This window comes from Phycodurus eques, chromosome 1, assembly GCF_024500275.1.
Source record: "Phycodurus eques isolate BA_2022a chromosome 1, UOR_Pequ_1.1, whole genome shotgun sequence".
In the NCBI taxonomy this organism is placed as follows: Eukaryota; Metazoa; Chordata; class Actinopteri; order Syngnathiformes; family Syngnathidae; genus Phycodurus; species Phycodurus eques.
This window is the reverse complement of record NC_084525.1, coordinates 35,213,409-35,240,436: the sequence shown is the minus strand read 5'-3', so window position 1 is coordinate 35,240,436 and position 27,028 is coordinate 35,213,409. Positions and strand designations below refer to the sequence as shown.

Genomic DNA, 27,028 nt, shown 5'->3' with positions numbered 1-27,028 from the left:
ACAGGGTAGAGTCTCATGTCCGTTAACTCCTGTTGTATAAATATAAGGACTAGCTGCCACCCTCTAGCCATATAAAATAAACTGCACGGGCCAAGGAATTGTTCATGAGGACATGTGCTAAGGAGGATGACATTTCCTCTCTTGCCACTCCAGATCATTCTGCCGTGCACTTAATTCTGTCGTTTGCGCACCTTCTGGCCATTTACGCACTCTGGGTGGAGCAACCCTGAAGTGTGGGTGTTCCCGCTCATACCTGGTCCAGCGTGCATTCTGCCAAAGACTTAAACGCGTTTCCTCAGACGCACTCCAGAGGCTGTAGTAAGTGTAGCCCCGGCAAGGTCAAATATCATTTTGCATGTTTTCATTCGCTCCCGTGCTCCGAGCGTCCGATGGCTGATGGCGGCCCGGTGGCTGACTTGTGCTGACGGTGTAAGAGACACCTGGCCCATATACGCTCACTGACTGCCCAACGGCCATAATGTGTCTCTACCAACATTAAGCCGATCGACAGCCGATTTTTGCTTCAAACATGCTGCATGGCAGCTTGAAGTTTGTTTGAAAGCGCCGCTCACAACAACTGCAGTCATCTTAGTGCTGCGATGGTGTGTTAGATTTTGAATACTTTTGTTTTTATTTTATGTATGTCATCGTCGGTCGTGAAATCGGTTGCTCGCCCTCGTGTGTGGTGCTAGTATGGTTGCTGGGCAATGCTGATCAACAGCTGACTCACTCGCTTTCTTATTGATGACCTGACTGCTGGCCGTCCAAACATGCGTTCACGCATAAGCACAGTATTCTGTAACGAATGAATATCCATCCATCCATCCATCCATTTTCTGAGCCGCTTCTCCTCACTAGGGTCACGGGCGTGCTGGAGCCTATCCCAGCTGTCATCGGGCAGGAGGCGGGATACACCCTGAACTGGTTGCCAGCCAATCGCAGTTTAAACCCATACAGGCACGGGAAGAACATGCAAACTCCACACAGGCGGGGCCGGGGATTGAACCCCGGTCCTCAGAACTGTGAGGCTGACGCTCTAACCAGTTGGTCCACCGTGCCGCCAACGAATGAATAGTGAATCACAATTGAATCGTTACTCCTTGTACTAGTCCGGAATAAACATATGTCATTGTCCAACAAAGGAAAATCTAATTTGATTATTTGAAAACTATTTATAGCCCCCTGGTTACAGTAAGTCTTGGTAGAAGTTTTTTGGGGGGTCGCAGATTTTGTCACAACATCAGAAAAAAATAATAGGCTGACGCATTTTGGCTGGTGCATTTTAGCAACTACTTTTGCCGTGTTTGAAGCAGGAGCCCTCGCCGCATTGTGGCCGTGGTTTGTTTTAAGTCGGTCTCGGTGCCGTAAAATGCACAACATCCACGCTGGCTGGCAAAATCTCCTTCTACTAAGCCAGCCAGTTAGCTTAGCTGATAGTTAGCGGTAGCTCTCGTCAACTATCTGCCACAATGTGTTGAATGAATCTTGCATAATTTTATCCAATTCATCTGCTGCGGTCGCAGTCTGCCATGAACATCCATGCAGCTCCTCACATTCCGTGAAGATTATCCTCTCAGGGGCTCCAGGATCCATAGATCAGCTAGTGGCTACTGTACATCTACACATACACAGTAAGTCAAAATGACAGCGAAGTAAACAAATGAAGTTATGCGGCTTTGTAGCATTGCAGCTCTTGTCAAAATAGAATACGTACTTTGATTTGTTTTTATTCGAATGTGAAAGTTATGATTCTGGATTTTTTTTTTGTGTGTGTGTGTGAAAGCTCATGTTTCTGAAGTTATCCTCCACGAAATGTGCCAAACACAGCAAAATTCGGGTTACAAAATGCATAGGAATTTCTCCCAAAACAAATTGAAGTAATTTATTACTCAACTCGGCTGAGTTTGGCAAGTGATGCAAAGTTTAAGCTTTTTACAAGACGCAGCGTGTCGTTACTAGACTTTACACCGATTTTATCGGCCTGATCGGTATCGGCCGTTAATTAGCATTTTATGCTGATTGGCTTTAATGTCATAATTCGCCGATCCGATCAATGACGTCATTGATCGGCTCCGCAAAAGACATTGACTCTGCTTCGCCATCGTGCACAGTATATTTGAATCCAAAAGCTAGTTTATTTTTAGCCTTGTTGCGTGTGTTTTGACGTCGTACTGTAAATATCTGACGGCCAAGTTATTAACGGTCATTGGGCTTTATCTTGTCAACTCAAATGCGACCGGATACACTCGTTACCATGGAGATGACAATAAGAGTGGATCGCAGCGACTGTATTATCAGGACAAAATGGGGGAAAACGTGTGTTGGTGGTCACCGGTGCTCAGGACAGGAGAGGACGTTGGTTTAAGGCTTGCTTGAGGTATGTTCACGTACTTTTAATACAATACGGCTCGCAAGCAGGCAACAAAAACGTTATGTTGCCTAGCAAGATAGTGCTAGCACTAGCAGTTGTACGTAAACATGCCGCCGTTCTGTTGAATTATGCTCTCAAGTTTCGGTGTGGGTGTAGTAATTTAATTTCAATAAAGTAAATTAATTACAGTAAGTTAGCACCCATTATTTCTGTCATGTTGTAATGTTGGTTTGACCTGACTGGTTAGAATACACGATCTGACTAGAGCAGTGATTTCCAACCTTTATAGATGCCAAGGAACATATTTTACAATTGATAAAACTCACAGCACACCAAGAAACAGAAATGTCACAAAAGGTGGATACATTAATTACTGTATGTACTTCCTGCCATCTAATTGAAGACCATTCATTTTGTTCTGTCTGTCACTATGCATCACTGGCATAAATACATGAACAAAGATCCATTATTTATTGTAAATATAATTTTTGGAGCAATTAAGTACACAAGTATATACAGTAAATGAACAGGTAATTTAAATAGACACATTGCTCCATCTTGTGATCGGTTATCGGTTTATTAAACTCGGTGATCGGCCCCAAAAATCCTGATTGTGTAAAGCCTAGTCGTTACCATTTTTCCTGAGATGAGTGGGTGTGTACCAACCACGAAGAGGGCAGTTACTTGGCTATTAATTGGCAAAACTACGTCACAACGTAGGCAAATTCAAATCCATCTGTTTTGCAAGCGTGTTCAAAGGTTATTGCACTCAATTGACAAACTGCATAGATGTTTAACTTAAACCAGGTCAAAGACTCATTTTAACCTATGTTAAATTGGATTTTGATAGAAGGGAACCTTTAAGTCACCTTCCAAAAAATAATGAAAATGAAATTTAAGAGACTACAGTAAATTGAACAACCACCATTTGTTTTTGATTTTTTAAATATTTTATTCTTTCCACATCACTCACTCTTATATCAGCAAATAAGAGCTTTGTCAGTATTTTTTTAAGTAGGTAAGGAGAATGGTTGCATTTGCCATGGCAACCAGAGGAAACCTATTGCAGTTGTCTGTAAGATTGGTGGACCAGCCACAACGCTAAGTGCTTGTATCGGTCGGTGCTAATGTCACTGTTGAGAGTTACAAGACATGATGTTACAAAACAGGCAAGTACATTTATTGTCTTGACGACAACTGCAACTTTCAAACATGTCTTTGTTACTATGTCCCTATTTTTAATTTTATTCAAGTTTTTAGTGAGTTGTACTTCTAAACCTTTGGATGAGTTGTAGAGCAGACCCAAATTGTCGTCCTGGAACTTTATTGAATCAAAGGTGAGTCTTGAGCCATTGGCAGCAGCTGTATCTGGACCTGCACCAGCAGGAGGTAAGAAAACATCAAACAGTGTACAGTCTTACAGAGTGACACCATGCTGCCTTCAGTGTTTGGTTGCAAACTGACCTGCAGGAAATTACCACAGGCGCCACACTGCGGGTTGTCCTTTTTTTTCTTTTCTTTTTTTCTCTCCCTTGAAGTAAATCTCTCGGGAACGCCATCCACACGTCCAAACGCCACTGTTTCTGAAAGTGGTGAATGGCTTCTGTTCTGGCTTGATATCACCACCCTGGTAATGGGACAGCTAAACATGCTGACCTGGCATTAACACTGCCAATGAAAGGGATCAAATAACTGGTTGGTAAACGTGCCAGAGCAGAGGATGAAAGCTGAACTATGAACCAACCTATGCAAAGCCCTTAACAAATTGGCCATTAGTTGTACACGTTGAAAATATTGTGTGATATCAATGATGTATGGGTAGTTAAGTTGAGTTGAAATACACTTCCTTTTGATTTTAGTGATGATGATTTTATTTCAAGTCAAGAAGATGGATGATTGTAGTTCTGTTTCACACATTTTGCTTTAGTCCAACTTAAATGAATGTCAATGCCTCTGTTTCTTTATTAGCCTCATCCATTGGCTGTAAACCAGGTAAAAGCACAGTTTAGACGACAAGTAATGTTTTGGGGCAGATTAACATACTCAACTCTTAAATTGAACTGGCATGTTCTTCTTTATTTTCTCTTCTTGGTTGGTGGACATAAGCAGGGAGGGCTGACGTGTTTGAAGCTATGACCACAGTTTTCTTGAACGCAAAGGATCAGTCAGTGGTCGTGATTCCTAAACATTTAGAGTGGGTGAAGGATGAGTGTAAATATCCAGAATGGAAGCAGTTGATATTTTTATTCACAAGGCTGACTGGACAGCCAACAGTGTGGCCCTTCATTAGCTCAAGGGAATCGAGACTAGAGAGAGGTGGGGCAAGATTCTAAATTTTGTGTCTGTGTTGACGTCTGCATTTAATCAAACCATTTGTGGGCACGGTCAGTGTCTCCGTTTGCCTTCACAACTTTAAAATCTACCACATTTATAAGAAACACAGCCATGCATAGTTCATGTCCTCTTCCTTACTTTGTGTCTGCTTCTTATGCATCTAATGTTCCTTTTTGTGTAGGTGGCTAGCAGCACTGTTGATAAGTGATTAGCAATTATGCCTCACAGAAAAGGTTTGGGGTTAGACCTTTCTGTGTGGAGTTTGCATGTTGCCTCTGTGCTTTGGCCGTTTCACCCCGGGCACTCAAAATTAGTACGAATGTGTGTCTCTATGCCAGTTCTGTGATTGACAAATGAACAGTCCAGGCTGTGCCCCATTTCTCACTCTAAGTCAGCTTGCATAAGTACCCAACTTCCTCGTGACCCTGATGGGCTGTGCGGGTGTGGCACTGTGATAACATGCATCGGAATATTGCTTGATGTCAGCAAAATCAATCATTGTAATCATTCTTTGGCATTACGTTTTGGTTTCGTTGTAGGTTGTCATAAGAGAGCATCAGAAATTGCCCGCTTTCTTTAAACGCAAATTGCAATAATACAGTCCCTTAAGGTAAGCTTTAGGCTGAGTTGATAGTGGATGGGTCGGTCCTGTCTGTATCCTACTCTTTAAAGACATAGATGGCAGCTAGTAATGTTTTTTTTTTCTATGTGCTGTAATTGAGGAACAACCTTAGTTACCATTGCAGCTCTTAAAGAGATATTGTAGTGATAGCAGCAGTTTAATCAGAAATGGAGAACATTTCTTAATTTTATAGAAATTCAAAGAACACCACTAAATAATTTTCTTGATGTGAAGGTTTTCACTCTTCCCCATGACTGATTTCAGCAAGAGAAATGGGCTGCTTGTTAAGATATAACTTTTTAGTTGACTTTCTACTTAATGATCTGAAAATTGTGACAGAAACATTCATCCAATCACTTTCCGATTTTTTTTTCCCATCAGCTCTTTCCATGATGTGTTTGTGAAATGCATACAAATGATTTCACATAGTTCTAAATATATCAAAGGTTGTAAAGGCAATACAGCAATTGTCTTTTTCCATGATCCTGAAGTAATTATCTTGAATTCAGTCCATCCTGTCCAACCACAACCCTAAGCATTGTGTAAGTGTGGCACTGGGATGGATAACTACAATTCTCGTTCCTGAGGGATTATGTGCAGCAAGGCAAAGCTGAGAACACCTTGTTTGGAGTTGAACTGAACCCCCTTAGTCCCCTGTTCCAAGAAGCTCATGGAAATGAACACTCACGTCCAAAATACTGCACCAAATCTGTCTGTGTGCAGCTGGTCCTGATTTCATGAGTAAAGCTACACCCAAGGGTGTCCCAGCCGCTCTAAGTATATTTTTGCATCTGAAGGAAAGGTGATGCCTATGGGAGGGAGGGCTGCTGGTAGGTTGTCTATTGGATGTAGGCAGGTTTGGGTCAAAGCAAGCAGCCATGGTCTCAGCATTCAAAGTAAACCCTGTGTTTGAACTACACACCTACTGCCCTACAACTCCCCCGCGTCAACCTTGCTAAATGTGCTGCTTATCCCAGGCCTTTTCGTAAATCAGGGAGGAAAAGCAACTTTGACAAGATCTCACCTCCGTAGCTAGTAGCTTATAGGAGGAAACTCAAACTCCCACGTAGCAATAACGCTATCATACAATCAGAACTGCAACAACCTAATGACCTTGAGGGGCTAGTTTCACAACACAGTTCCATCTATTCATATTCTTCCGCTTATCAAAGGTTGGGTCGCGGGGGCAGTAGCTTTAGCAGGGAAGCCCAGATTTCCCTCTCTGCAGCCAGACCAGTCGGGAAACATAGTCTTTCCAGCATGTGCTGGGTCATCCCCGGGGTCTCCTCGTAATCACTTCATCTGGCTAGCGGCTCTACTCTGAGCCCCTCCCGGATGACCGAGGTTCTCACCCTATCGCTAAGGGAGAGCCCGGACAGCCTGTGGAGGAAACTAATCTGGGCCGCTTGTATGCGGGATCTTCTTTCGGTCACGACCCACAGCTCGTGACTATAGGTGAGGGTAGAAATATTGATCGACCAGTAAATTGAGAGCTTTACGTTTTGGCTCAGCTCCTTCTTCACCACAACGGACCGATACGAAGTCTGCATCACTGCAGATGCTGCACCGATCCGCCTGTCGATCTCCGTTCCATTTTTCCCTCACTCGTGAACAAGATCCCAAGATACTTGAAGAGATCCTCCCCCAATTGGAGGAGTCTCATCCCCGACCTGAACAGGGCACTCCACCCTTTTCCGACTGAGGACCATGGGCTCTGATTTGGAGGTGCTGATTTTCATCCCAACTGCTTCACACTCTGCTGCAAACCCAGAGATAGGAGACTCCGCCTCCGGGATCCCAGACTCTGCTTCCTCAATGGAAGGCATGTCTGTGGAATTGAGGAGGTCTTCAATGTATTTTTTCCACCAACTCACAACGTCCAGAGTCACGGTCAGCAGTGCCCCATCCCCACTATACACAGTGTTGATGGTGCACCGCTTCCCCCTCCTGAGACGCCGAATGGTGGACTAGAATTTCCTCAAAGCCGTCCGGAGGTCGCTCGGGTTCTGATCGGGGTGCCGTTCCTCCAAATCACGCCCTTCCAGGTCTCACTATCATTACCCACGTGAGCGTTTGAATTCCACCAGCAGAATAATGGAGTCCCCGGTGGGAGTGCTCTTCAGTACCCATCCAAGGACTCCAAAAAGGGTGGGTACTCTGAACTGCTGCACAACTAAAGTCAGGACCCGTCCCCCCAATCAAAGGTGGAGGGAGGCTACCCTCTTGTCCACCGGGATGAACCCCAATGCACAGGCGCTGACCTGGGGGGCAATAAGTATACCCACACCTGCTTGGCACCTCTCACCGTGGGCAACTCGAGTCCAACCCGTCTCGAGAGCACTGGTACCAGAGCCCAAGCTGTGTGTGGAGGCGAGCCCGACTATATCTAGTTTGAACTTCTCGACCTACACACACTAGCTCGGGCTCGTTCTTTGCCAGACCGGTGACGTTCCACGTCCCTAAAGCCAGCCTCTGTAACCGTGGTCGGATCGCCACAGTCCCTGCCTTCGATCACCGCCCAGCTCACACTGCACCTGACCCCTATGGCCTCTCCCACAGGTGATCAGCCTATGGGAAGGGGGACCCATATTATCCTTTCGGGGTGTGCCCCTCCAGGCCCCATTGGTGCAGGCGCTTGCCTTCGAGTCCCACCTCCAGGCCTGGAGGTGGGACTCCAGGCCTGGATCCAGCCTGGTGACCCACGTCCGGGCAAGGGAAAACGTATTACAATATTTGTATACATCATAGGGGACTTTTGAGCAGTGCTTTGTCTGGCCCCTCACCCAGGACCCTGCCAGGGGCATAAAGCCCCAGACAAATTAGCTCCTAGGATCATTGAGGCACAAAAACCCCTCCACCACGATAAGGTGATGGCCCAGAGATTGGCACAACACAGTTCTTCACTAAAATTTGGTCTGTGTCGTTTTGGTCATTTTAGAGAGTGAAAATGCAAACATGATAAATACCCGATAAATATATATATGTATATATGTAATTTTTTTAATGACAGTTTCAACATTTTTGTGCAACTTGTGAATGACAGAGGATGTGCACGTGCATTGTTCTTTTTCACAAACAAAAGAGCAGTGATGGACCACAGGGTTGTTGTTGCTGACTTCGGGCGAAAGGCGGACTACACCCTGAACTGGTCGCCAGTCAGTCACAGGGCACATTCGCATTCACATTCACATCGTCACTGAGTGGGAACTGAACCCACGCTGCCTGCACCAAAGTCAGGCGAGTGTACCACTACATCATCAGTGACTACGCTATTACCTGTGAGACTCAATTGAATTGAAAAAAAAATAATCTGCAGGATGGTGGCTCTGTATGCCTTTTGTGCTGGAACAGTTTTGCTCTTCAACAAGGGAGTTTGAAATATATACACTTATTTTTAAATTGTTTTATTATTCTGATGTTTATTGAAAATGCAGCTGGCCAGAAAATGGTTTTAAGGGACAAACAGAGGGAATAACAAAAACAATAGTTAGACAGTCTACATGTTTGACCACAAGTAACGTTACAAAAGCCAAATCATGTTCATGTTTGTGGATGGCGGGGGGACATGCAAGACTAATAAACAACTAATAGGACAAGATGAGAGAAGACAGAAAAGGGAAGGGCAGGATAGGATGTGAGAAATGAGCAAGGCAGTGCTACTGATGAGTGGTGGGATGCTTTTATAGTGTCTAAACACCTGTAAGAACCTATGACTTCATATCTTATTACAACCTGTGTTATATTATTAGTGGTCCCAGCACAAACAAGTAAAGCCTATAGCGTGTCTATGGAATTTATTAGTGAATGAACACATTATCACATGCACGTTAGACAACTGGTGTCCAGAGTTGCTGAGCCGGCACATTGAGGAAGGGTGGGCCCGGCCCCTTCCACTCGCAAGGGGGTGAGGGGGTAAGCCAGTGAGCCCATCCCACGGGGGACTCAGCCAGGGGAGCGCCACCCACTCCCCAGGTCAAAGGGTGGTTCCCCAGCCCAACCGAAGCACCCTCGACCAGTCCCAAAGGTTGGGGCAAGGGTACCGGACTACCACCACCCACGCCCAATCTCCCTCCACCCCCCCACCCTGCGCGCCACACTGCTGCCACCACACCAAACACCCCGGAGAGCATTAAAAATCCACGGGGGAAAGGCATGGCGGGCCAGAGAGCAGGCCGGAGTGCTGGAAAACCTGGTCGAGCGTCCTCCCCGGTCCGACACTGACCTCCCACCACTGATGGGTGTATGATGCATTAATACTGGAAGACCGGTAGGGCAGAGAAGGAGGGTGACCAGACCGGAGATCAGCACAGATGTGCCAGGACCCAGCCTGGCGTCCACCTCATCATGCCAGTCCCCCAGGGGACCCTGAATGACATGTGAATGTGTCCAATGTGTGAAATATGTAAGTTGTAGTAAAAATGTGCTGAGTGTGTGAAGTAAGAGGCTAGACTATTGCGGGCCTGGCCTGGCTTGACCAGCTAATCTCGTCATACCCCTGCCCTGCCACTACTGACCAGGGCACAGAAGGCAGGCCTGCCCAAGGTGGGAGGCGCAGACAACCTACCATAGGGCCTGAGGTCAGCCGGGAACCCCACACATCCCGAGCGAGAGAGGGGTGACGACCACGGCGGAGCACCGCGGGGAGAGTGAAGAGGAGGACACAGCCCCGGGTTGCAGCAGCACGGCCCCCAGCCCCCCACCCAGAGACCAGGACGAGGCCTCCAGAGTGGTGCTAGTGGAGAGCAGAGTTCCCCATATTGCCAGCCATTTTAGAGCATTTAGATTGATTGTTCAAGACCCACATAATATTGTGCTCTCTGACAATATAAGCACTGAAACCACCAAAAGAGTAGACTTCCTTTTTTTACCAGGAAAAAAAAGTTTGTTCGGTTTCTGAACAAAAAGTGGACAGAACAAGCTTTATGTAAAAACAAATATGTCAAGCAGAACAGTGACTTTGACCGTAATATTTTTTTGCTGGTGTGACACCTCAAACTATAATAAAAACAAAGACAAGACTGAGAGAGGGCTTTTGATGGCAACATATTTTATTTTCAGAACTACAGTACATTTAGAAAACACGCCATGAGGGATGCCGACTCACCGCATGGGTCAAGTTAAACACCAGTCGGTGTTCGCGCTGCATACTCAACACTTCGCATTGTATTGAAACAGGATGTGGCGATGCAAATATTGCCCATGTTAGCCATACTCGCTAATCAAAATTGCTCGCGTCAAAGCACTGCCTGATGGAAGTTAAAATGAACGCGAAATGAATGCTTCTGTTCGTCACCGAGTGCGGACTCGGGAGAAGCTGCCGACCAGCTGCTGCTGGTCAAGCAGACAGGCTCATGGGCTTTCTCAGCTGTGGGGAGCAGCGCATTGGGGAAGAGTAGACCCTATGCCGGTTGGCACCAAATGGACTCATATTACCGCGACATACGTTTGAAGTGTCGGTGGTCAATGTGTTCTACAATTCACATTAATTCTCACAGCTCGCGAGCTGCCTTCTTCATCAATGTACGAGCCGCTAATCCCAGTTTGTTTTTCATACTGAGCACGAGCATCGCTGACTCGACCCAGGGCCGTACCTAGTCATTTGAGGGCCCAAGGCAAACAGTCACAGCCCCCCCCCACAACCACACATCCACATGAAACTGAAGTATTGCACTTTAGTTCAATTTTGACAAAAGGTGAGTTAAGTAATTTAGACCACTTTAGTCTTTTTTTTCTTTTTTTTTTTGTATTTTTTTGGGCTTTTGGAATCTGTTACTATTCTCTGGCAGGTTAGCCTACCAAAGTTTTCCACCAAAGAGTTTGAATATTCATGTTTATCAACTAAAAAAGTTTGAATAAGAATTTCCTCAGCTTGATAAGGTCCTTCAAATCCTTTTTGAGGATTATTATCTACAACCCCAAAGTTGAAGTTGGGACGTTGTGTTAAACATAAATAAAAACAGAATACAATGATTTACAAATTATGTTCAACCTATATTTAATCGAATACACGACAAAGACAAGATATTTAATGTTCAAACTGATAAACTTGATTGTTTTTAGCAAATAATCATTAACTTAGAATTTTATGGCTGCTACAGGTTCCAAAAAAGATGGGACAGGTGGGATAAAAGACTGAGAAAGTTGTGGAATGCTCATCAAACACCTGTTTGGAACATCCCACAGGTGAACGGGCTAATTGGGAACAGGTGGGTGCCATGATTGGGTATAAAAGGAGCTTCCCTGAATTGCTCAGTCATTCACAAGCAAAGATGGGGCAAGGTTCACCTCTTTGTGAACAAGTGCATGAGAAAATAGTCGACCAGTTTAAGGACAATGTTCCTCAACGTACAATTGCAAGGAATTTAGGGATTTAGGAATTTAGCTGTACATCAAGCAAGAATGGGAAATAATTCCACCAATAAAGCTTCAACAATTAGTGTTGGGTGCAGTGTGAGCTGGACGGTCGCCAAAGGCAGGGACCTTGGCGATCTGATCCCCGGCTACAGAAGCTGGCTCTAGGGATGTTGAATGTCACCTCTCTGGCAGGGAAGGAGCCCGAGCTGGTGTGTGAGGTCGAGATGTTCCGACTAGATATAGTTGGATTCACCTCCACACACAAGTTGGGCTCTGGCACCAATCCTCTCGAGAGGGGTTGACTCTCTTCCACTCTGGAGTTGCCCACGGTGAGAGGCGCCGAGCAGGTGTGGGTATACTTATTGCCCCCCTGGCGCCTGTACGTTGGGGTTCACCCCGGTGGACGAGAGGGTAGCCTCCCTCCGCCTTCGGGTGCGGGGACGGGTCCTGACTGTTGTTTGTGCCTATGCACCAAACACCAGTTCAGAGTACCCACCCTTTTTGGAGTCCATGGAGGGGGTGCTGGAGAGGGTGCCCGCTGGGGATTCCATCGTACTGCTGGGGGACTTCAATGCTCATGTGGGCAATGACCGTGAGACCTGGAAGGGCATGATTGGGAGGAACGGCCCCTCGACTTGAACCCGAGCGGTGTTCTGTTATTGGACTTCTGTGCTCCTTACGGATTGTCCATAACGAACACCATGTTCAAGCATAAGGGTGTCCACACGTGCACTTGGCACCAGGACACCCTAGGTCGCAGTTCGATGATCGACTTTGTGGTCGTGTCATCGGACTTGCAGCCGCATGTCTTGGACACTCGGGTGAAGAGAGGGGCGGAGCTGTCAAATGATCACCACCTAGTGGTGAGTTGGCTCCAATGGTGGGGGAAGAAGCCGGTCCGACGTGGCAGTCCCAAACGTATTGTGAGGGTCTGCTGGGAACGTCTGGCAGAATTCCCAGTCAGAAGGAGTTTCTACTCCCACTTCCAACAGAACTTTGCTGATGTTCCGGGTACGGAACATGGTCCCCTCGGACTCGATGTCCCCCGCCTCCATTGCTGAAGCTGCCGACCGGAGCTGTGGCCGTAAGGTGGTCGGTGCCTGTCATGGAGGCAATCCCCGAACCCGTTAGTGGACACCAACGGTGAGGGATGCCGTCAAGCTGAAGAAGGAGTCCTATCGGGCCTTTTTGTTGTGGGGCTGTCCTGTTGACACGCCTCTGCAACATCGCGTAGACATCGGGGACAGTGCCTCTGGATTGGCAGACTGGGGTGGTGGTCCTCCTTTTCAAGAAGGGGGATCGGAGGGTGTGTTCCAACTACAGGGGGATCACACTCGTCAGCCTCCCTGGTAAGGTCTATTTAGGGGTGCTGGAGAGGAGGGTCCGTCGGGAAGTCAAATGTCAGAATCAGGAGGAGCAGTGTGGTTTTCGTCCTGGCCGTGGAACATAGGATCACCTCTACACCCTCGGCAGGGTCCTCGGGGGTGCATGGGAGTTCGCCCAACCAGTCTACATGTGTTTTGTGGACTTGGAGAAGGCGTTCGACCGTGTCCCTCGGGGGGGGGGGGGGGGGGGTCTTGTGGGTGGTGCTTCGGGGGTACCAAACCCCCTGATACGGGCTGTTCGGTCCCTATACGACCGGAGTCAGAGTTTGGTCCGCATATCCGGAAGTAAGTCGGACTCGTTTCCGGTGAGGGTTGGACTCCGCCAAGGCTGTCCTTTGTCACCGATTCTGTTCATAACTTTTATGGACAGAATTTCAAGGCGCAACCGAGGCGTAGAGGGGGTCCGGTTTGGTGGCCTCAGTATTCCATCTCTGCTTTTTGCAGATTATGTGGTTCTGTTGGCTTCATCAAGCAGTGATCTCCAACTCTCACTGGAGCAGGTCGCAGCCGAGTGTGGAGCGGCTGGGATGAGAATCAGCACCTCCAAATCTGAGACCTCAGTCGGAAAAGGATGGCGTGCCCTTTCCGGGTCGGGGATGAGATCCCGCCCCAAGTGAAGGAGTTCAAGTATCTTGGGGTCTTGTTCACGAGTGAGGGAAAGATGGAATGGTTGATCGACAAACGGATCGATGCAGCGGCTGCAGTGATCCTATCCTTACCAATGGTCACGAGATGTGGGTCGTGACCGAAAGAACAGTATCCCGGATACAAGCGTCCGAAATGAGTTTCCTCCACAGGGCTCTCCCTTAGAGATAGGGTGAGAAGCTCGGTCATCTGGGAGGATATCACTATTAATCAGTTTATTTGAAAGGGGACAATCAAAGTAGAGCCTCTGCTCCTCCACATCGAGAGGAGCCAGATGAGTTGGCTGGGGCATCTGATTCAGATGCCTTCCGGACGCTTCCCTGGTGAGGTGTTCCGGGCACGTCCCACCGGGTGGAGACCCTGGAGACAACCCAGGACACGCTGGAGAGACTATGTCTCTCAGCTGGCCTGGGAACGCCTCGAGATCCCCCCGGAAGAGCTGTATGAAGTGGCTGGGGAGAGGGAAGTCTGGGCGTCTCTGCTAAAGCTACTGCCCCCGTGACCTGACCTCGGATAAGCGGTAGAAAATGGATGGATGGATGGATGGATGGATGGATGAGCTATGTGTGTATTCTTGTTAAACATTTTGCCTTATTATTTTTTTTAAGTATTAGAGAAGAGCAGCGTAGTTACATAGCTAGTAACTTAGTTTATAAGACACACAAAAAATCACATGTACCGTCATAGGGCTCAGCCAGTGACCAGAACCAGAATGAATTGTTTCAGTTTGTTTGGACAAATGTGAAAATTAAGCTTATCACGTTATAAGTGGATAATTTATCTTGTTAAACTATGATAGTATCTATCATAACTATAGCTATGTAAATATCATAACGATCGTGTTTTAACATGATAATTTTTATGTTTTATTATAAATACGCTTCCGTAGGATCAGACCCAGTAGGACACGCAGTTCATGCAGGTCCTTGTGTTTTTCTTAACAACTGTCTTCTGAATGTGAAAGCTATCATAAAGCAAAATAAAAAGCTTTCACATTTTTTTTTTCCAACCAGACCAGTCATGTTTGGTTTCCATTCTTCCGTAAGTCAGGTTTTGTTGAGTCAAGAGAATGCAGTTATACAGTGGGTACGGAAAGTATTCAGACCCCCTTAAATTTTTCACTCTTTGTTATATTACAGCCATTGGCTAAAATCATTAAAGTTCATTTTCCCCTCATTAATGTACACACAGCACCCCATATTGACAGAATTTGTTTTAATTGTTGACATTTTTGCAGATTTATTAAAAAGAAAAAGTGAAATATCACAGCCATAAGTATTCAGACCTTTTGCTGTGACACTCACATTTAACTCGGGTGCTGTCCATTTTTTCTGATCATCTTTGCGATGGTTCTACACCTTCTTTGGAGTCCAGCTGGATTTGATTATACTGATTGGACTTGATTAGGAAAGCCACACACCTGTCTATATAAGACCTTTCAGCTCACAGTGCATGTCAGAGCAAATTAGAATTATGAGGTCAAAGGAACTGCCTGAAGAGCTCAGAGACAGAATTGTGGCAAGGCACAGATCTGGCCAAGGTTACAAAAACATTTCTGCTGCACTTAAAGTTTCTAAGAGCACAGTGGCCTCCATAATCCATAAATGGAAGAAGTTTGGGACAACCAGAACCCTTCCTTTAGCTGGCCGTTCGGCCAAACTGAGCAATCGGGGGAGAAGAGCCTTGGTGAGAGAGGTAAAGAAGAACCCAAAGATCACTTTGGCTGAGCTCCAGAGATGCAGTCGGGAGATGGGAGAAAGTTCTAGAAAGTCACCCATCGCTGCAGCCCTCCACCAGTCAGGGCTTTATGGCAGAGTGGCCCGACGGAAGCCTCTCCTCAGTGGAAGACACATGAAAGCCCGCATGGAGTTTGCTAAAAAACACCTGAAGGACTCCAAGATGGTGAGGAATAAGATTCGCTGGTCTGATGAGACCAAGATAGGACTTTTTGGCCTTAATTCTAAGCAGTATGTGTGGAGAAAACCAGGGACTGCTCATCACCTGTCCCAACAGTGAAGCATGGTGTGGCAGCATCATGCTGTGGGGGTGTTTTTCAGCTGCAGGGACAGGACGACTGGTTGTAATCGAAGGAAAGATGAATGCGGACAAGTACAGGGATATTCGAGACAAAAACCTTCTCCAGAGTCTTCAGGACCTCAGACCGGGCTGGACCTTCCAACAAGACAGTGACCCTAAGCACACAGCTAAAATACCGAAGGAGTGGCTTCAGAACAACTCAGTGACTGTTCTTGAATGGCCCAGCCAGAGCCCTGGCTTAAACCCAATTGAGCATCTCTGGAGAGACCTGAAAATGGCTGTCCACCAACTTTTACTGTCCAGCCTGACAGAACTGGAGAGGATCTGCAAGGAGGAATGGCAGAGATCCCCAAATCCAGGTGTGAAAAACTTTTTGCATCATTCCTAAAAAGACTCATGGCTGTTTTAGCTCAAAAGGGTGCTTCTACTAAATACTGATCAAAGGGTCTGAATACTTATGGCTGTGTGATATTTAAATATTTATTTTTTACTAAATCTGCAAAAATTTCAACAATTCCGTTTTTTTCTGTCAATATGGGGTGCTATTTGTACATTAATGATAAAAAAAGGACTTATATGATCTTAGCAAATGGATGCAATATAACAAAGAGTGAAAAATTTAAGGTGGTCTGAATACTTTCCATACCCATTGTACATATGTGTATCGAGTAAAACACATGCCGATGTTTTGCAATCAATCGGTTTGTTCAATGAAGGTTTCTGGCTTTCATCACTTTACATGTACAGGTTTTTACAAATTTTGCATCACACTAGAGTCATAAACCAGTGTCTTTTCCCCATAAGATCCTGAAACACAGTTTTGTTAGTTTAGCACGAACGGTGCTCAGCAAATTTATTGCACCACCTGTCATAAATACAAGAGGCGATTAAATGCTTTAGAGCAGTGGGTCCCCAACCCCCGGTCCGCGGACCGGTACTGGTCCGTGATGAATTTGTTACCAGTCTGCATAGAAGGAATGACAAATTGATATAATTTCCGTTGTATTGTGTTTTTGCGTGTCAAAATTCTTCTCCGCTGCAACAGCTGCGCGTTGCTATTGACACATCAAGACTGCACAGAACACTGCAGCGTTTCCCAACTGACTCGCTCATGGCGGCTGCCAAGCTCAAAGAACGAATCATTTAAGAAAACTGATTCAGTTCGCTTACTTTCACCGATGAGATTTGTGCTTTTGAACGAAATGTTCGCAAACGAAACAATACTAGACTGCACGTCGGTCACGTGATATCTTACTAAAAATAAGTCCGCAAAAATGAGTAAAAAAAAAAAACTTTCTCAGAGAGCTTGTTTTCAAAAGGAAAAAGGCCACCTGAGGAGTCAAAAGAAGAGCCAGAGCCTATGACCTCAAAGAAAAAGAAAAAAGCTTCTTTTATCCGTTATGCGTTATTGTGAGTTGTATTTTTCATGCATTTAACATTAGTTTTTAAGCCGGTCATGTTAATTCATTTTTGCTCTATATGTATGCCACACCTTGACAACCGGTCCATGGTGGGGTGCCTATTATAAACCGGTCCTTGGTGCAATAAAGGTTGGGGGCCACGGCTTTAGAGTTATCGGTTTTCCCCATGTCGAACAGCAGTGAGGGATTTCAAACTGAATTCCCCATTTATACCCAAATTTGAGCCAGATCACCTGGCTTTTCTGAGAAGTCAGGAATTAATCAAGCATAACATCCATCCATTTTCATCCTTTTTCAACACCGCTTATCCTGGTTAGGGTCGCGGGACGCTGGAGCCAATCCCAGCTGACTTCGGGCGAAAGGCGGATTACACCCTGAACTGGTCGCCAGTCAGTCGCAGGGCACATAAAAACACGGACAACCATTCGCACTCACATTCACACCGTCACTGAGTGGGAACTGAAACCACACTGCCTGCACCAAAGTCAGGCGAGTGTACCACTACACCATCAGTGACCAAGCATAACATTCAACCAAAAATATTTTTTTTGTTCACAAATGAAAGTAGATAATTATCATTTGTCATATCAAGAAATAATGTGCTTTGCAAATTTTCATTTTTAGTAAATTTGAAAATTCATGGATAACAGTAAATATATTGCAGCCTTTTAAAATATTTTGTTTAAAGAGATTCTAGATACTGGCGTTCTAATTATTACAAAAACATAAAACAATTGTAAATTTGAGATTCTGTTCATTTAGGGCACATGTGGTATAAACCTTACATCGGGTGGTGGTCAATAACATTTTTTCAAGCACTGTATATTAATTGGCTTCATTGACATTTGAAATGTGTCCCCTCCAGTTATTTTAAACTAAATCTTAAATGTCTTAAATGTGCTGAAACAAGACGAGCTATGGCAGCCACATGGAAAATAATATGTCCTCTGGTGGAAACTATTTTAACCGATGGGGTTTCCCCCCCACAGCCCTTTATTCTTTGGTATTTTTTTGTTTGGTTTTGACTTTGTTTATTCATTCTTGTCCCACTGCATTGGCTTCATCCTCTGCTCGCCTAACTTGTTCCCAACAACTATGATTCCTCAACACAAAAGAATGAAAGAAACTCACTGGGAAAACCCGATCTTTTAATCTTGGGCATGAGTCAATTACCACGGCCGCATTACTGAACATGGGGCATTTTTGTCTCAGACTGCACCAAAGGATGTATTGACTCTGACATGTTTATTTCCTGGCCAAAGCAATTTGGAGCATATGCAACATTTGTTGTCCAATGGAATTCTTTCATTCTTTCCAAACAATCACTTGTCAGACGATGATCGAAGTTCATGCGACTGGTATTGCTGTGTTTATTCCCATTCATGCAGCTAACACCAAAAGGCAACGGGCTAGTCATATGTTTGCCTGGCTTTCCACCCTGCTCATTTTGGTAATTTTCATGTCACTACAAAAAATGTTTAGTGTTTTGGCTGGTGGTTGGCATTTCCTTTGGTGAGAGATTTTAAGATAATGCAGCTGTAAAACAAATTTACCATTTGTCATTGATTAGAAGTGGAATTTTTGATGGCTTGCACATAGTTACATATTCAACCGGTTTGGGTGGTTACACCAAATATGGTCTGATTTGTTTACATAAGGCCAAAATATGCCAGCGGACCGATATGTTGCATAAAATATGGAGGACCTTCGCAACCACATTGAATACCCTTTCTTCTGTCTTCAGTTCTTTAAATGTTTGAGTACAAGCCAAAAGGGTGTGTACCAGCAAATTTGGAGAGCTAAAGTAAATCGGTTGGTCCAATGGGAACATTAATAACAAGAAGATAAGCAGGATTCTTGTGTGTTTCTGTCATAATGAATACAGGCAGCGATGGCTGGTGGAAAAATAAGGACAGCCAACATTTTAATTTAAAAAGTGAAGATGTTTTTGGCCTGATTATATTCCCCTAAATCCTCAGGGGGCATTTGTGGTAGTGTTGCAACAAAAAGGCCAAGGATGGATTTTAACCTTGATTACTGTTACAGAGCTGCCTAGAAACCAGCCGAACTGTTTGACCTTGCTTTTCACAGTGCAAGTCCAGGAGCATGAAAGTATTCTCTGGCTCCAACAAATGTGACAATTACTGTAATGAATACATTACACATTAAAAACAATACTTCCTCTTGTGGTGTCTTTTTTTCCTGGGAAGGCAGATGACTAAAGAGCAAGGCTACTTCACAGGAGATGTCCCATTGTTCCCACATAATATAAATCAATACTGCAACTGGGGGAGCTTCTGGATTGCTAAACGACCTGAAGGAAACTTGGCAGGAGTGGAGTCATGACCACCCTGACTGCATACTCAAGTCCATATTGCACAGAAAGTCCTCGAAAATGCATTTTAGACAATAAAATATTGAGGACAGGAACACATCACCAACTTAAACACTGTGTATTATCTTTCTAACCCAATAGTTAAACACTGAATCTGCGAAACAATCCGGTGATTAATCTTTACTGAAATAAATCTTTTGGGCTGCAGGAAGATGAAGCAGGGTGCCTGAAGACATTGGTCTCCCTATATAGTATGACCTTGGCGCTTGATTTTCTTCCTGGAGTCAAACCAAGTTTAATAATCTTCCATGGGTAAAACTTTGCTGATGTTGATCCCGTTACAGCAAACGCATCACGGAAATGCTAGAGTTTATGATTACAATTGTATAAGCATTCTGCATCACTGTGCTCATCACCACAGCATACCTTGTGTCCTCCAGGAATAGGCAGTGTGCTAAGCGTGAGGGTTTAGGTTGCAGGTCATTTCCCAGTGGGATCAGCCGGCTCCTGCAGAGGGCTTGTGATAAGAGTGGATATTGGAAGCTATGTAAACCTTATTAAACTGCCCTTCCCCTGTGTGCAGAGGGGTAATCCTGAACACCTGGGCTAGTTAGCCAGGATTTGGCTGGAATAGGGCCTCCGTGAAGGCAGACCTGACCATGCATTTGCTTGAATCCATTTCCATGCTTATCCTTTCACATTCTCAACCTGCAGCAATGAGCACTTAAAATGGAACAATTCAACTAATGCTCATTTCAGTAATGCGGGTGTCTACAGTAATTCAGTCCGTTATTTAAAGTCCAACTGCTGTCATAAAATTTGTATTTTATTGGGTGTATTTGTGTTTGCTCATGTCTTTGGTCCAGTCTTAAAAAATAACTAAACATAAAACACCTAATGTGAATGGATTTGACCATGCATGCTAAATGCCCACACACGTGTATGTTGATTGCTGGCTCACTGAACCGAGAATGCTGCGTAAACTCATGAATTTTTAGTACCACATCCCACTGACAGCATTTGCACTACATTCGGTTTTGAGACTAGCAGCAGTTGGCATTAACTAAACGCTGATTACTTTTACATTTTTGGTTGGTGTTTATGTCATTAGCTGAATTAAACAATGATTGTTTGTTGTTACAGTCACAGATTAAAATAAAATTATAACATCAGTTCCGTTTTACACTTTCAATATTTTGGAAAGATGTATTTTGGTCAAATGAATTTCATTATTTCTATTCAACAGTTGGCCCAATAAAATATATTTGGTTCCCGTGTTCTGTAAATATGTTAACTGATGCACAAGGCAGTTACTGTATTTCTGCTACATGACTGATTACCGGGTAGATTGATTCATTCGGTAGATTGATTACCTGACATGTATTATTATTATTCTTTAGCTCCAAAAGAAGTACACCTGGTCTTTCATCCTCATCAACCATAAACAATAGAGCGAGTCATCAGGGGCTATTCAAACTTTTACTTGTCATCAGAGTATCCCTCACCTTTAGCCCTTACTTCTAGGTACCGTAATTTCTTGTGTAAAATGCGCACCCATGGATAATTCGCACCCCCAAAGTTGACCTCAAAATTCCAGAAAACCCTTCTACCCATGTATAGTGCATTTTTACAATGCATGATTTTGCTTCTACCCATATGATCAAAACATAAAGTATTATCTGTATTTTGTTAGTTTTTACAAATAATTATTATGAAGTTAAGCACTTTATTTGAACACGTAATCCATTTTTTTAAATTTACTGGCTCTTATTTTGAAATTCACAGCCCTACTTTTAGTTAGTAAATTAGAAAACACACAGTTGTACTCATATGTTTGATTACCCAGGCAGAATTTGTAAAATTGGTACAATTCTTTAAAGAAAACATGAAGGACAAGGTGAAACACATTTAATTTCATTTTAATGGGATTCAAATTAAACGGTCAAGCATTTCAGGAAAGCATTATTAAACAAAACATAACCATAAAGAAATTAATGATGGTTGTTGTTCATTCATCAGTCATATTAAAATATATATATATATTTCACAAATTCTGCTAGGGTATGTAAACTTTTGAGCATAAGTGTACATATATGCAGTCATACGTACCCCCTGTCATATTGGAATGAAAGTGTAGGCTACACCTTTTTATAACCACTAGGTGGCGGTGGCATTTTGGAATTAGTGTACAGTTTTTATAACCACTAGATGGCGGCATACATTTATAACATTTTTAAGTTTTTTCCATTTCCCCCTATTGCTATGTATAATGCGCACTATTGACGTTTGACGATTTTTGGGGGTTAAAAAATGTGCATTATACACGAGAAATTACGGCATTTCCTCTACGACTGCTTTTGTCTGGCCATCTTGATGGTGCATAGCTGGTAAATGTGGCATAAGGGTAATCTCTAGGTGAAGATAATGGGTTTGCTGAATTTGATCCATGTGGTTTATAGTGTTAACTACACTTTACACCGATTTGATCAGGCTGATCGGTATCGGCCGATATTTAGCATTTTATACTGATCGGCTGATCGGCTTTAATGTCATAATTCGCCGATCCGATCAATGACGTCATTGATCGGCCCCACAAAAGACATTAACTCTGCGTCGCCGCGTGCACAGTATATTTGAATCCAAAAGCTAGTTTATTTTTAGCCTTGTCACGTGTCTTTTGACGTCGTACTGTACATATCTGACGACCAATGAAGTTATTTAAAAAAAATAATAGTAATAAATAAATAATAAAAAAAAAAACGTCAGCGATGTGGGACAGACAACACGTCGGAGACAGGCAACACCTAATGCCCGGATCAGACTTTAAGACAAATTTGCTCTTTCACGATTGCACTCTCAGATTACTGCAATAAAATCTTGTATTCCAATACCACCGCATCCCGTTTTTTACGATCATTGTGCTTCAATTCAAATGTGACCGGATACACTCGTTACCGTGGCGACGGCAACAAGAGTGGATCACGCCGACTATATTATGAGGAAAAAATGTGGAAAAACGTGTGTTGGTGGTCACTGGTGCTCAGGACAGGAGAGGACGTTCGTTTAGGGCTTGCTTGAGGTATGTTCACGTACTTTTAATACGATACGGCTCGCAAGCAGGCAATAAAATGTTATGTAGCCTAGCAAGATAGCGGTAGCACGAACGGTTGGACGTAAACATGCTGTCGTCCTGTCGAATCATGCTCGAAAGTTTCGGTGTGGGTGAAGTCCATCCATCCATCCATTTTCTGAGCCGCTTCTCCTCACTAGGCTCGCGGGCGTGCTGGAGCCTATCCCAGCTATCATCGGGCAGGAGGCGGGGTACACCCTGAACTGGTTGCCAGCCAATCGCAGGGCACATATAAACAAACAACCATTTGCACTCACATTCACACCTACGGGCAATTTAGATTTGTCAATTAACCTACCATGCATGTTTTTGGGGTGTGGGAGGAAACCGGAGTGCACGGAGAAAACCCATGCAGGCACGGGGAGAACATGCAAACTCCACACAGGCAGGGCCGGGGATTGAACCCCGGACCTCAGAACTGTGAGGCAGACGCTCTAACCAGTCGCCCACCATGTCGCCTGTGGGTGAAGTCATTTCATTAAAAATAAAGTAATTTAATTACAGTAAATTAGCACTGATTAAAATACATGATCTGACTAGAGCAGTGTTTTCCAACCTTTATGGAGCCAAGGAACATATTTTACAATTGAAAAATCTCACGGCACACCAACAAACAAATATGTCACAAAAAGTGGATACATTAATTACTGTATTTACTTCCTGCCATCTAATAGAAGACCATTCATTTGTTCTGTCTGTCACTATGCCTCACTGGCATAAATAGAGGAACAAAGATACATTATTTATTGTAAATAAAATGTTTTGAACAATAAGTACACATGTATATACAGTAAATGAAGAGGTCATTTAAATAGACACATTGCTCCCTCTTGTGATCGGATCGGTGATCGGTTATTGTTTTTTTTAACTCGCTGATCGGTGATCGGCCCCAAAAATCCTGATCGTGTAAAGCCTAGTGTTAACTATGGTTAATCTGATAGTGTGGCTATAAAAGGTCTACACATCCCTGTTCAAATGCCATTTATATATATAATTATGAGACCAAGATAAATAATTTCAAAACTTTTTCCACCATGAATGTGAATTTGTACAGCTCAATTATAAAAAATGCTATTTTTGAGAAGGAAAAAGTGAACGGCTCAATGTGGTTGCACAATTGTCTACACCCTCGTATTACAGGGATGTGGCTGTCTTCAGAAGTAACCAATCACATGCAAACTCAGATTAAATGGGAGTAAACACACACCTGCCACTATTCAAAGGGATTCATCCCAAATACATTTCAGAATGTCTAGTAGGATTTTTTTTCTTTCAAGGCAAAGCAGGACGGTTTTGAGCGAACACTAACTGCTATTTCGAACTGATCATAATTCCTTCCACCTTGCCCAAGGCCCCAAGTCCGTAAAACAGCCCCGAAACATAATGGTTCCGCCACCATGCTTCACTTCAGGTGTGATGTTCTTTTGGTGATGAGCATTGTTGTGTTTACATCAAACATGCCTTTTGGAATTATGGCCCAAGAATTTAACCTTGGTTTCATTGGCTCATAACAAAATCTTACAAACACTTGGGTAAAGGTCCTTTGGTCTGATGAAGCCAAGGCTAAACTATATATATTTTTAAGTTCTTTATTTATAGATTTTCAGTTTAAAATCAGACACCATGAACAAGAAAAGAAAGCAACAAAAATAAGGTACACTACATTGCCAAAAGTATTCACTCACCCATCCAAATAATCAGAATCAGGTGCTCCAATCACTTCCATGGCTACAGGTGTTTAAAATCAAGTACCTAGGCATGCAGACTGTTTTTACAAACATTTGTGAAAAAATGGGTCATTCTCAGGAGCTCGTTGAATTCCAGCGTGGAACTGTGATAGGATGCCACCTGTGCAACAAGTCCAGTCGTGAAATTTCCTAGCTCCTAAATATTCCACTGTTGACTGACAGCTGCATTATAAGAACGTGGAAGCATTTGTCAATCGGTACAGAGCTACAAACTTCGTGGCCTTCAGATTTGCTGAAGAATAGTGGGCAGAGAGCTTCATGGGTTTCCATGGCCCAAGCAGCCGCATTCATGCCATACATCAATCACCAAGTGCAATGCAAAGCGTCAGATGCAGTGGTGTAAAGCACGCCACCACTGGACTGTAGAACAGTGGAGACGCCTTCTCTGGAGTGACGAATCACGCTTCTCAATCTGGCAATCTGATGGACGAGTTTGGGTTTGGCATTTGCCAGGAGAACCGTACTTGTCTGACTGCATTGTACCATTATGGTGAGGGGTTGTTTTTCAGGCGCTGGGCTTAGCCCCTTAGTTCCAGTGAAAGGAACTCTGAATGCTTCAGCACACCAAGAGATTTTGAACAATTCCGTGCTCCCAACTTTGTAGGAACAGTTTGGAGCTGGCCGCTTTCTTATGACTGTACACCAGTGCACAAAGCAAGGTCCATAAAGACATGAATGACAGTCCGGTATGGATGAACTTGACTGGCCTGCACAGAGTCCTGACCTTTGGGATGAATTAGAGCGCAGGCTGAGAGCCAGGCCTTCTCGTCCAACATCAGTGTGTGACCTCACCAATGCGCTTCTGTAAGAACTAGTTTAGAAATGATTTATCTTGGGCTCCACCTGCCATTTGAACAGGGGTGTGGAGACTTTGTTTAAGTCCACTATATATATAGAAAGTGAGGGTGTTAAATTATCAGATGTTCAATGAAAAAGAAGACTCACCTGAACTAAAGATGTTCAGAGTGAGGTTTTCTGTGTTATGAAAGCTTTTGAAAGAGATGTATGTCTACTTTCATCAATAAGTGCGTATGGAGGGTTTGTCCATTTTAGCTATATTCTTTGCTTTACTCTACATTTTACTAGTCAAAATCAATTGCGGTTGACATGGATTATTATTATTTTTTGTGTGTGTTACAATCCATTTAACAACTTTTCTTTCTTCCTAGATGTGGACGAGTGTGCAGAGGCACTTGACAATTGCAGCATCGACGCCATCTGCCAGAACACACTGAAATCCTACAAGTGTATCTGCAAGTCGGGCTATAAAGGGGATGGTAAACATTGTGAAGGTAAAGGTGTCCAAATTAATATGTGCATTTTCACACATGGTTTGTAGGTGCAACAGTCTATGGTCCTGTGGGACTGTGAAAAGATTTGTTTCTCTCGAAGACGTATAGCTAATGTTGATTTGCCTTATCGCTTGGAAAACACACTCGATAAGAGCTTATGTCTCACTCAGCATTAGTCGTGAGCGCAGTGAGAAGTGGACAGAGGATGAGAAAAGCCAGGTGCTGTATGCTCCTTTATGACTAGATGAAATTAAGCAGTAAATTTCCTATACACGATGGAGAGAATTAAGTCTGTGGTTGAAGTGGTAGTCAGAGGCACAGCCAAGCAGTCAGGGTTATTTCCAGCAGGAGTTTGGAAGACCTTCCCCAGACCCTCCCAAACACAAACACTCTGGATCAGGATATTCCACAAATTTTATTTGTGTTATTACAAAGACAGTCACAATGTTTTCTTTCTTACTACTGACTCGGTGACGTCCTTGGCCTCTGGCCTGTTGGCCATTCAAGATTGATTTATGAAGCTTTGGTAAAATATGTGCAAACTTCAGTCTTCCTCAATCAGAGGATTAGGGTTAGCAGACAGTTCTTAAATATTGGTATTGTTGCAAAGCCAAAGTTAAATTTTTTGATAAGGTAGTTATAAGTGACGAGAATCAGCTAGCAACATACCAACCAGCCATACATTCTGACCACTTTTAAAATAGAATGCTATTCACTAAAAGACCTGTATCATCATATTCTGCCTTTCCAAAGGTAATTATGCTACATTTTGATAGAAACTGTGAAAGAAAATTATACTGTAAATTACAAGATTTTGGTTACCTTAATTAGTTACTTGAGAGAGTCCAAACCATTGGGAACAGCTGTCAGTTATCAGTATGATGCAGTACAGTGCTACACCACTGCTAACGGTAAACCACAGTAATGAATTTACTTAAAAATGCATATTCGTATTGGCTATGAGATTTTCCACTGTTTGGATCTTTTTATTTATTTATTTATTTATTTTTGTCTTGTTGAAGATCTGTATATGTCTTGTTTTAACTGCTACTGACTGTAATGATATTGGGCATTATTTTAACTGCTGCCCCCAGTGGCTTACAGAAATGGTGCAACTGTCACGCACACACCTGAGTGACAAACCCGTTATCAATGGCACTATTGTTTGTTTACAAGACCCTAATGAAGGCCAGTGAGTTGATACGCGTTGGTGTTTTTTCATGGCTTAGCCCTTAAAAACAAAACAAAAAAAAGGCTTTTTTTACATTTGTTATGCCACTGAGTGCCTGGATCTGGAATTTTTTCTCCAAGCTCGTTTTTTAAATGAATTTATCCATCCATCCATTTTCAACAC

At 43.8% G+C, this 27,028-nt stretch overlaps 1 protein-coding gene across 1 annotated transcript in view; it reads left to right on the top strand.

Annotated features, from left to right (window-relative positions):
* LOC133409579 (signal peptide, CUB and EGF-like domain-containing protein 3) overlaps positions 1–27,028 on the top strand; it is a 138,141-nt gene that overhangs the window by 13,463 nt on the left and 97,650 nt on the right. The window contains 1 exon segment of the mRNA XM_061689797.1: positions 25,552–25,674. Within this exon segment, the coding sequence (XP_061545781.1) occupies positions 25,552–25,674 (123 nt within the window).